The sequence below is a fragment of the Cygnus atratus genome, chromosome 3 (assembly GCF_013377495.2).
Source record: "Cygnus atratus isolate AKBS03 ecotype Queensland, Australia chromosome 3, CAtr_DNAZoo_HiC_assembly, whole genome shotgun sequence".
NCBI classification, from domain to species: domain Eukaryota; kingdom Metazoa; phylum Chordata; class Aves; order Anseriformes; family Anatidae; genus Cygnus; species Cygnus atratus.
This window is the reverse complement of record NC_066364.1, coordinates 108559505-108570314: the sequence shown is the minus strand read 5'-3', so window position 1 is coordinate 108570314 and position 10810 is coordinate 108559505. Positions and strand designations below refer to the sequence as shown.

The following is a 10810-nucleotide window of genomic DNA, read 5'->3' as shown; positions in this document are numbered from 1 at the left end:
GCTTCGAGGTGGACTCCTGGTTTGCAGTAAGGTAAATGTTCTAATTTATTAAATCTGGTTTCTATCAGCTGATAGTGTAAAGGTTATCTTTTGGTTCTGAAGACTTCTAGGCTCATGGCAGAGTTTAGATGGAGTCCCCTGACTCCCTGCTCAGAACAAGGCTGGCCCCAAAGCTAAATCAAGTTGCTCAGGGCCGCGTCTAGTCATGGCTGGAGCACCTCCTAGGATGGAGACTTCACAACCTTTCTGGACCTGTCCCAGGGCAGCACTGCTCCCATGGGGAAGATGTTTTTTCCTTCCGGCCAAGTTTTCTCTTTCTGCAGCTTGTGCCTACGGCAATTTGTCCTTTCATTGTGTCTGTGAGAAAAGCCTGACTGTCTCCTCTGTTACAAGGTAATTGCTGACGGCAGTAAGACCTTCCAGCCTTCCCTTTCCCAAGCTGAACAAACCCAGCTCTATCAGCTTCTCCTGTGCTCTGTGCCCCAGCCCTCTTTAGTGGGGGGAAAAGAAATCTTTTTCTTTTTTTTTTAGATTCGCCAAGGATGGCAAGAATTTGGTTCTGAAACAAATAAATATGCTGCTGTTTTTAAAGTAGCTAACCCATCCTTTAGTAGTCTTGAGGAGAAGGTTGCAGAAGTTTGGGTCTCTGAGTGAAACAGTCTTTTAACTTCACCTTAGTAGCAGTTAGTTTAGTAGCAAAGTTGTTAAACTTTGTTCCCAGTGTAGACTCGCCGATGCCAGGGCAAATTCCTGAGGCTTTTGTTAGTGGGCCAGTGAGCTGGCACCAGCTCGTGTAACACTGAGAACTGCTTTCAAAATTCAGAATTGTTTTTTGCGATAATGGGGGGAAACAAACAAATTGGAAAGTTGAAACAGATATGAAAGAAATACAAACCTTCTCTATGATAAACATGTTCAGTGAAAACAGCTGTTTGCCAGAAGTTTATTACATTTTTTCTTTTTACCAAAACCACATATGTTTAACAGTTCTTTTGCCTTTAAATTATTAATGCCTTACTCTACCAGTCATAGCAATATACCACCATGTAATAGTTAACTGTTAATAATCATCAATTAGTATGGAATTAATTACATGAATATGCCTTCAAGTACATCAACTGCGTAGCCTGTCTTAGATATTTTATAATTTTACTATCCACTTGCTGAAGTATTGTGGGGTGTACCCTGCCAGTAGCAAGAGCATCTGGTGTGGGAGCACAGCATTTCGGAAGTGGGAGAGCAGCAGCTCATAATCCTGCTGGGGTGGAGAGGCAGACGTTTGTTGAGCTGTGCTGGAAGAGCAGAACTGTCTGAAATGGGAAACAGCAGTTTCAGCCCTCAGCTGCTGAACAGCATTATCCAGCTGCTTGCTTAGCAAGCATCGTAGGTGTGTTTGGGTTTGAATGTTGGTTCCCTCATGGAAGGGAAAGAAAACATCTCTTTCATGCAGGGAAAGGATGGAGAAGAGTGAAACTGAGGGAAAATATCAGCACATGGGATATATACATGTATACATACATATATGCATCCAAACACACAAAAAGGAGAACCTGTAATCCATACTGCATTCCCCTAAACAGGGGAGTCGGGGGACTGTAGTGCATGAAGAAAGTGCATATAAACAAGTTGCAATGTCAGGCACTCGAGGTGAGGAAAGGCCAGAATTAAAGCATAAATCTGTTCTACCATGCTCTGTGAGCTTTCTCTCGTAGACCAGCTCCTCGCAGGCATCTGAGACCTCAAAACACTTGTGTCTCTGTCTAGGTCCTGCTTCTGCAGCCCCCCTGCCCAGCACGTCACTAGGAGCTATGCCATCAGCCTCACAGCAGAGATTCAGCGTGAAGGATGCTGTCCGAAGAGCATCCGTGGTTGCCCTCCAGTAACACAAGGAAACTTGCAGTTGTCATGAGGGACGGTGCACGTAAGGAGGGGAAACTCACGGGTGGAACCCCCACTGCTGTACTACAGGTAATAAGTACTCTGCAACCTCTTGGATCCAGTACAGAAAAAAAAAGAGATATGTCTGATATGAAGAAAAATAACCTACCTGGGATTTTAGTTAGAGAAAAGTAATGCTTGTAGAAGGGCTCGTATGAGGACATGTCATTGTCCTTTTACCTGTCTTCAGTTCTCAGGCACATAGGACTGGAAGGGGGACCCTTGCCCATCTTATCTCCTGGGTTGTAATAACACTGTGGTTTCCTGGTATCTGCGGAAATTTTTCCTTATAGAGGGAACTGGAAACAATTCCCATACAGCGAGACCCACAGAGAGCTATGTGAGGAGCTTCCACATCACACTTACTCAGACAAGGACAATACTTGAGCCCAGTCTCTGTCCTCTGCAGAGCTCAGGAGTGAGGCTTTGAAACTGGGGCACCAGGGATGCCGCCATCCCCTCCAGCTCCAGGCACCACCAGGAGCTCTGCTATGTGTCTGCACCGCAAAATAGGTTGACCTTGGTTAAGTGGGTCCAGAAGATATTCCCTATTTTGCCAGAATGTCTGTCTTTTGTGTGTCCTTTAGCTGCAGCCTGCAATTTCCTGAGTCACTGTACTGCTCTTTGTTACGTTAAATAAACGCATTGCATTGGATACTTTCCAGCATTTAGGACTCACTGCTGGACTCCACGAATATATAACATTGCCTGTCTGTCCCTGGTTCTTTTGAATTGCTGTATATATGGAGGAAAAGTAGTCGGTCCTTCCTCAGCATTAAAACAAAACCTCTTGTGTGGTTTGGAGCGAGTTCTTGTTCTCTTGTCCTGCTGACTGCCAGGTGGGGAAGCTGTTAATATTGTCCTCACCAAGGACAAGAGTTTTGCTGAGCAGTGTCTGGCTTGTTCCTCGAGGGTGACAAAAGGGGTTGGAAAATCGGACTGGTGTTCAGCCCTGAGGTCCTGGTTGCAGGCTGCTTGCTCGAATCCTGCCTCTGCTAGCAGGGGACTGAAGGAATAAGCTCACAGCAGGGTCTAGGTGAGCAGGGACCTTTGTAACTCGGAGCTAGACCAAGTGGCTCAGGGCTGTGTCCAGGTTTGAATACCTCCTACACGAGAGTCCTCGCAGCCCCTCTGGCTCATCCAGCACCCTGGGGAAGAATATTCCTTCCTTGTGCCCAACTGGGACATTTCCCTTTGCTGCAGCTTGTGCCCATTGCCTTGTGTCCTTTCACTGTGTGCCTCTGGGAAGAATCTGGACTCCGTCTGCTTTATAACCCCCTCAGGGCAGTTAAAAACAGCAAGAGGCACCCCTCAGTCTTCACCTTCTTTTTTTCAATACAGAGCAAACCCCACTCCTTTAACCCCTTCCCATATGCACATACACGAATACATGTGCACATTAGCAGCGGGAGCAAACCCTGCATGTCCTCCGTGAGGCTGTTTCCTAAACCACCGGTGGACCTCTTCCCACAGCAAGTCCAGGCTTTGCCTGGTGTGCCAGCCCACCACAGGACACTTTCCTTGCTGACAAGCAGTCACACCAGCAGTCTGCTTTGGACCCCCACGTGGAATGGCAGAAATAATCGACTGTAGATAGGATCACTTGTTAAAGCGACTGAAATACCCCAAGCATCAGCATGCAAACAGTCTAAGTTAGATAAAACATTTACAGCCTAGCCTGAGGGATAACAGTTCTTTCTTTGGCTTTCTGTCCCGTTCTGTTCTCAAAATCAGGAATTGGGGAACAATGCAGGAGAATCCCTATGCACTTTTGCTGCTTCTGTAGATGTTGCTAAACATCTACAGTCTTCCTAAATAAATGCTTAGGATCTTCCTGGTGACTGTTTCCCAATTCTCCTGGCTGAGATTGCTGTCTGTTCTAAATAGCCCGCTTGGAGAACACCTCCAGTCCTCTAAGAGAGCAAAAAAAAATCATAGACACGCTCTCTTCAGTCTTATGCTTTGTCTCCAGCTAATTCTAACACAGTTATCATCCAAATACTTCAATCTAGCAAGAGACCTCAACTTAGCTCTTTAAACAGTAAAAGCAAAACAGGTCCTTTCAGCCTCTCTAGAGCCCCTATTATAAATGCATCCTCACAAGATTCTCCAGCACACTATGAAGCTAGATCTCCGTTCACAGTCTTAGAAGAAATCTGCTGGAAATAACTGGGCACTGAAGATCGAAAGTATTTTAAATACCATTTTACATGCTGCACATGCGACATTAAATACCTCCTGCTCAAGCTTTTTCCAATAATAGGAAAATGGCATTACTAATCCCACACTTCATCTCATGCTGAGTACATTTTAAACTTACCCCAGGCTAGTTGAAGAGCCTTCAGCGCTGGCGGTTGCCAGAGTTGGGAATTAGCAGTGTGCAAGAAAGGAGAGAGAGGAGAGCAATGGTGGCTTGGCGTTTCCCAGGACGGGACTGTCACATGCTAATCACTGATTTGAAACGTAAGCATAACAAATGCCTTCTAATTATGTAATCTTCGGGTCACATCCTTGCATCCCCATGCAAAAATCAGGACTGCGTGCTTGGAAGGAGAAGATACCGACTTTTTTCTTTTTTAATTAGAATGGCACGCTGCTGTGAAGGGAGTGTGAGAAGCCTCGGGAAGTGACAAGTGGAGGGGGCCATACGGTGCGAGTCGGGTGCTGGCGTGGTCTGTGCTACCTCGCTGAGCTTAGAGGCTTTTAAATACCTCCTGTGGCACCCAGACGAGGCAGCCAGCAGTTGGGGCAGGGACACGGGACCGGCTCCTCCCCGCCTTCTTTGACAACCTCAGTCTCCTGTCCTGCATGGCCTCATTAAGGATGCCGGGGCCGAGAGGGCTTCTTGCTTGTGCACTTTCTTGTTCAGGGCTCAGAGCAAGGCAGCCAGAGTAGCCAAGGCAGGGGAGCAGGAACCACCAGCACTTGTGTATTTTCTGTTTCTTGTTAGACCCTGAAAAATTCCCTTCAGAAAAAAAATAAGGGGTTTGAGGGAGGTGGGGGAGTGTGAGGCAGTAGCCTTTGATGTCTACTCCACTTCATCACCAAGTTCCTGCAGGGCTTTTTGCACCGAATGGCATCAAGAAAACATGGGGAGAAAACAGGTAACCCATGGCCAGGGTGCCAGGAAAAGATTTGAGCTAGTCTGGTGAGTTACTCCGGAGCAGAAGAGCAGGGAGGCATAAAGGAGCAAGAACAGCAGCAAAAGGAAGGATAAGTTCTCACTGAAAGACAAATATCAGCATCAAAGATACCCTTCAGGCAGAAAACCTAAAATGTAAAACGCAGCGCCTAAATCAGTATAATTACTGTGCAGCACAGATAAAAGGAGGTGATGTGGAGGCCTTGCTAAGGAGCTGAAAGGACAGACTTGCAGGTTAATGGAAGCTCTGTGAAGATGCTGCTACCCCTGAAATTGAGGACTAGGGACAAGGACACTGTATTTCTTTCTTGGACCTGGCTATTTCAGGAGCAAAACACAACAGAATTGAGCAAAACAAAATAGTGATACTGAAGAAGAATACCTGTGAATATAACCCAAGGAGTTCTATCGCCAAATGATCAACAAGCAGCTTGTGTTTCAGTGTGCTGATAATGTGCTAGTTTTTTCATTTTGCTAAGAAACCAAAGAGCCCAAGATTTTTCCAAATCATAGCAAAATGCACTGAGTATTTGAAGACACGTCTGAAAGAGTACCAATTTGTACATTGTGGTTGCAAATGGAGGCAAGGGCAGGTATTTACTAGAACTCTGTTAAACATCTGGCGAACAAAGACAACACTTTTTTTTCCTGACAAAGATGGCATGTTGCTTTTTTTTTTTTTTAAACTAGAAAGCAATTTTCCTGCTATTCATTAGATTCAGAGTGCAAGGAGACCTTTGAGGTACAAACCCAAACGATAAGAAAAATAGATTTATTATTGCATTAGACCTTCTGATAGGAATGGTGACAGTGAACAGACCTCCCCTGTGTGCTCACCTGTCGACTTCCCTCCCAGAGGAAAGTGGCTTCGGCGCATGTCTCTGAGCAGTCTGCTGCTGGAGCCTGGGGTTTATGGGCTTTACCTGGGAGAAGTAATTGCCATGCTATAGCTGCACTTGCTCTCTGTCCTGACCCCACTGCGGAATGCCTGGCTTAGTCCAAACATAGCACTGTGTTTGCAAAGGCTTTTGTGGGTGGGGAGTTTTGTTTTCTGGGGAAAGTTACAGAAGCTGAGCATAAATTAGGCTTCATTTGTTGATGATGTTTGTTTTTTTGAAACCCAGGGAGAAAGAAATTCCTAGTTGAGTTTAAAACAAAAAGGAATTCTGTACATTAACTTTTCCACCTATAAATTCACCCTTTCCAATCCCTTTTCTTTCAGGTGTTTACTTCAACTAACTAGTCTGAAAAGAAAAGTAACTTTATTTACCAGTGACATCCATCCTCAGGAGTTATTTTTAATAAATACATGAAGAAATCAATGCCTGTTGAAAACTCATCACAGCTGTTGAACCCAGAATGTGATCCCAGGGCTGCCCTTGACTCGTGCTGCTGTCAGGACCAAATAGCTACATTCTCAGCTTCTGCTTCAGTCCCACTGCTGCTGAGCCACTGAAAATGCCAGTCCACACCACTCCGTTTTCATCTATAAAGTCTCCTTCGCCTTCCATCCTGTAACAACATGAATGCAGCCTGTTAATAAAGAATGTGATCAGTTTGTGGAAGCACAGCGATGTGTGCGCAAGCTGGATAAGCAAAGTGCCAGGAGTCAAAACCTTCCCCATGCAGACCAAGTACCTGCTTTAACTTTCTCCCATGTGGTAACTTATAAAAGCTACCTACAAGCTAAGAAGACTTATGAAGCACGTGGCTTAGACAGCCAAATAACATACGCCTTCCTGTGCAAAAGTGTGTTTACTCTAACATCCTGCTAGCACGTAGCTTGTTGTTGTGGTCCAGCTACTAGGAGGAAAATTAACTCTGTCCTACCTGAAACCAGGACACTTGTACAGGAAAAACTTTGTAGATCTGGTCATGTTTTGAAGTAATCAGAGATTAAATCCTATCAAGTTGATCCTGACTTCCTTGAGGGACATCCTAAAGATGTGTAAGTGTATGCAGCTAGTTACTGTGTTGACCTTGCTGTAAAAATTCATCCTGCCTCACCCTTTCCCCATCCTTCTCTACTGTTAGGACAAAGTGCAAGGATTTACAGCCTCCAGTGGGGAAAAAAAGTAACTGCCGTGCGAACTGGGTCCTCATAAACCACGTATTTCTGCTGATCTTTGAAAGCTGTGATCGAGCTCATCGTTAAACCTGAAAACTGCTATAAAGAAGAAATGTATGTATCAGCATCCCTTGTAAATGAGGGGAAAATAACTTCCAAAACCAATTACTGGAGGTATGTTTCCCTTAAAAAATGAAGGCACCTAGCAGTCACAGCGAGTTGCCATGGTGCTGCCTATTTATGTTCTCTCATGAAAGCTGCAGTGATCTGGTGAACTGACACCCAGCTTGTGTGAGTAGGTGGAAACTGGCAATCCCCAAACTGGGCAAAGTAGCCTGCATTGGGCTGTCAGGCAGCAGTGTGTATTAACAAGCACAAAACAGTGTAAAAAAGGAAAAGTCTTAGTTTCCTGGTGAAAATGGCAGTGGCAGGCAAAGATTGGGTCTCTCCTACTAATTAGGGTGTGTCTATGCCAGCATTTTAGTTTGAATAAAGGCTACTAGCTACCCGTGACAAGCACGTTGCTGGCCCCTTTGCAATGGGCTACATTTTCCCATGGGAGCAGAGGCATCACTCTTAAGATTTTTGAAAGGAAACACCCATAAAGTAAAAGCTGTGTATGTGATCTATTGCTTGAATGCCCTCACTACAGAGATGAGTATTCAGATTCAGACTTCACGCCAAATTCACATCTGACATTCGGTATGACAGCAAAGGACAGCAGCCCCGTGGCAGATTTTAACGTGCCACTTTAATAGTGTAAAATGTCTTTAATTCCCCCCCTCTTAAAGGTTAATATATTTTGCATTCAGGTATATTTTGCTAATACTTCCTTTGGTGTCTAATCATTTAAAAACAGAATTGGTCATACTTCTACTACTATGGCTGTTCTTTTTGGTCAGCAGCAAGGCAGGGATGTTTTATGATGAAAGACCACATATTAACTGCACATATGTATTTTTGATTTATTTCAGATACTGGACTGTGGAGATACTTAAAGAAAAAATAAACCTAAAGCAAACCTAGGAAATCTGATAGAGAAGTCATAAGGAAAATAAATGTGAACATTCTTTTGTGAGTTTTTACAGCTATTTTTCTCATTAGATCTGTTTTGTGAATTATGAAGTGGGTATCAACTTCTTGCTTTAGGAAAAGATGGTGTCTTAGCAATTCAAAACACCCTTATTTAAATGAAATTAGCCTAGTTGTTGTTTTGTATGAGTGGCACTAAAATATTTTATTCTGAGTGATAAAAAATAAACCTCTGCATTTTCTCTACAGAATTTGTACCTCAAAAATAAGTAAACAAAAACTTTGCAAACTATCAGTGCAAATCAGTGCTGTATTTCTGCATGTGTCTGTAGGCTTGAAAAAATTCTGAAATTTATCTGAACTGTTCTCTTCTTCTTAACTCTGCCTGAGCCTGGAGACCTGGTAACACAAAAACAAGTGGGTGAGTGGAAGAACCACCTTGAAAACTTCTGACTGGGCTTGAATCACTGGCTTTTAACTGATCTGATGAGATGGATACAACTGGAATCAGCAATTTCAGATATTCAGTGCAAGTTTCACTGGTAGCAAAAGAAACCTACTCCCATGTTGGGTGAATTTTATTTGGACTTCACGCCTTATCAAATCAAAACTAATAGAAAAGACTACAGAACCCTTCAGCTTCAAACATACTTGTTTTCATTGAATGGTCCAATGTACTTTGCTCCACTTGGAAAAGTGTAGCTTCCTGCCCCATGAAACATGTTGTCTTTGAACTCGCCTTCATAAACTGCCGCAGAAGGATGTTCTAGCCTTCCGGTACCATTCATCTGCATTTAATGAGAGATGATGGATAAAGTAAAGGGTTAATGTTTATGCATATGCTATATTTCCTTCCATTACAGTATCTTTTCAGATTGCTGCCTTTGAGTTTGCTATCTTATTCAGATAAGAGGAGAGGACAGTGATTCTTTTTCAGATTTAGACAGGTTCCTACTTCTACAAGGATTTTAGATAACAGCTTGGAGTTTCTGGCCAGTCACAGTATCTAATAAATCTTTCCTCTGCTGGTAGTCTCACAGGACCTTTACAGTCTGTGCAACAGGGAACTGCTGTCCCCAGCCCTACAAATAACTCATCTACCCTGACAGCCTGAGGGGTTAATTAAATTTTCTGGAATTTCTTTCTGTGGATCAAGGCATTGCAAATCTTTCATTTGTTTCAGACTGAGCCATGTCTGGGGGTTTAAATCTGTGCTGTAAAGCATGTTTGTACCATAATCTTAATTCTTGTCACTGCAGAAACATTTTTGTATGAGAATGAGAAAAGGACAGACTAGATCTCAAAAAGCCACAAGATGCTATTTTTTAATTGCAGGCCTTTATTTATCTCGTTTCAGGGATGTCTCCAGAATCAACAAAATAAGCGTTTTTTATGTACTTAACAATTAATTCCCGGTGAACTCAGTAACCAAGGGCAGCTACAGTTTAGTGGCATATCTGTCAATGGCCAAAGCTCCTATGTTTGGTCAAGGGAGGTGTGTGGGGTGCATATACACAAGCAGAAAGGCTGTGCTCAACCAGCTATGCACACACAGCCCATCCATGAAGGGCACCACTAGTACCACACTGCCCAAGTGTTTCACCAGGGCCAGCAGTGACCAGTGTATTTGTAGAAGCCTCAGGACGCAGCAGATGTCCCAATACCCCAAGTGTCTGAAGTCTTCAGGCTGGCTTGGGACAAGACTCCCTAGTGGAAGAAGAGCCTGAGATCCTTCGCAGGTAATGGCTTTCTTTTCCATGCATCTAAGGGTGGGTATAGTAAGACTCACTCCATGCCAAGCCCAGACAAAGTTTGAAATGAAGGAATCCTTAAAATTACCTTGTTGTTTTTCCAGGTACCTATGTACGTCATTCCGTTGGCGCTGGTATGAACTCCATGCCCGTTCCTTGGAGCATACCCTTGGGTGTCTTTTTGCACTCCCCTTCTAGGAAACGAGCCAGGTATTTTGAATTCAAAATATCATTTGAGACCAAAAAAAAAAAGATCCCAGAGGGCATTTCTTGCATTTCTTGCAGACAGACTGCTCCCAGAGGTGGTCTGTTGGGTGAGCAAGGCCCACGGGGCAGGCACCAGCTGGCAGCAGCCTGTGGCAATTCCCCCACCACCACCAGCAGGGAGGTAGGATGGGGCAGAGCAGACCCCCATGGACCATTCCAGGGGTTTGCTTGGAATTTTTTTTTTCTTTAAACAACCTGGAGCCAGGTCCTGCCTTGGCGTGTGGTGGACAGAGGGAGGCAGCTTTGGCCAGCATGTCATCTGTGCAGCCCTCACGCTGACCGCGCGCAGATTTCTCCACACACATCCCACGCGGGTTGAAAATCCTCACGCAGGGTGACAAAAGGAATTTGGTGCGGGACGGGGGTTCCTTACCATACTTGTCTTTGTTTGGGAACATGAAGGACACTTGAAAAACCACAGCACCTGCTGAGAAAGAAAAAAAAAAATATGTCACTGCAGTTAGCTGACACCCCAACTTTCCCCATCAGGATGAATTAGCAAGCAGCTCTCTGTGTGCTTGTTTAGGGGCTGTTATTTATTTATTTATTTGTTTGTTTGTTTATTTGTTTGTTTGTTTGTTGGGGGGGGGGGTGTACCCTCCATGGTTGCTA

The 10810-nt window shown here is 44.3% G+C and overlaps 1 protein-coding gene across 1 annotated transcript; it reads right to left on the bottom strand.

Moving 5' to 3' along the window:
• Positions 1-6411: 6411 nt before the first annotated feature.
• MORN2 (MORN repeat containing 2) lies at positions 6412-10802 on the bottom strand. Its single transcript, XM_035552863.2, is given in 6 exon segments — positions 6412-6592; positions 8832-8968; positions 10020-10090; positions 10093-10125; positions 10572-10622; positions 10796-10802. Coding segments are annotated over 6 exon segments (402 nt in total). The 3' UTR covers positions 6412-6489.
• Between the last annotated feature and the right edge of the window lie 8 nt (positions 10803-10810).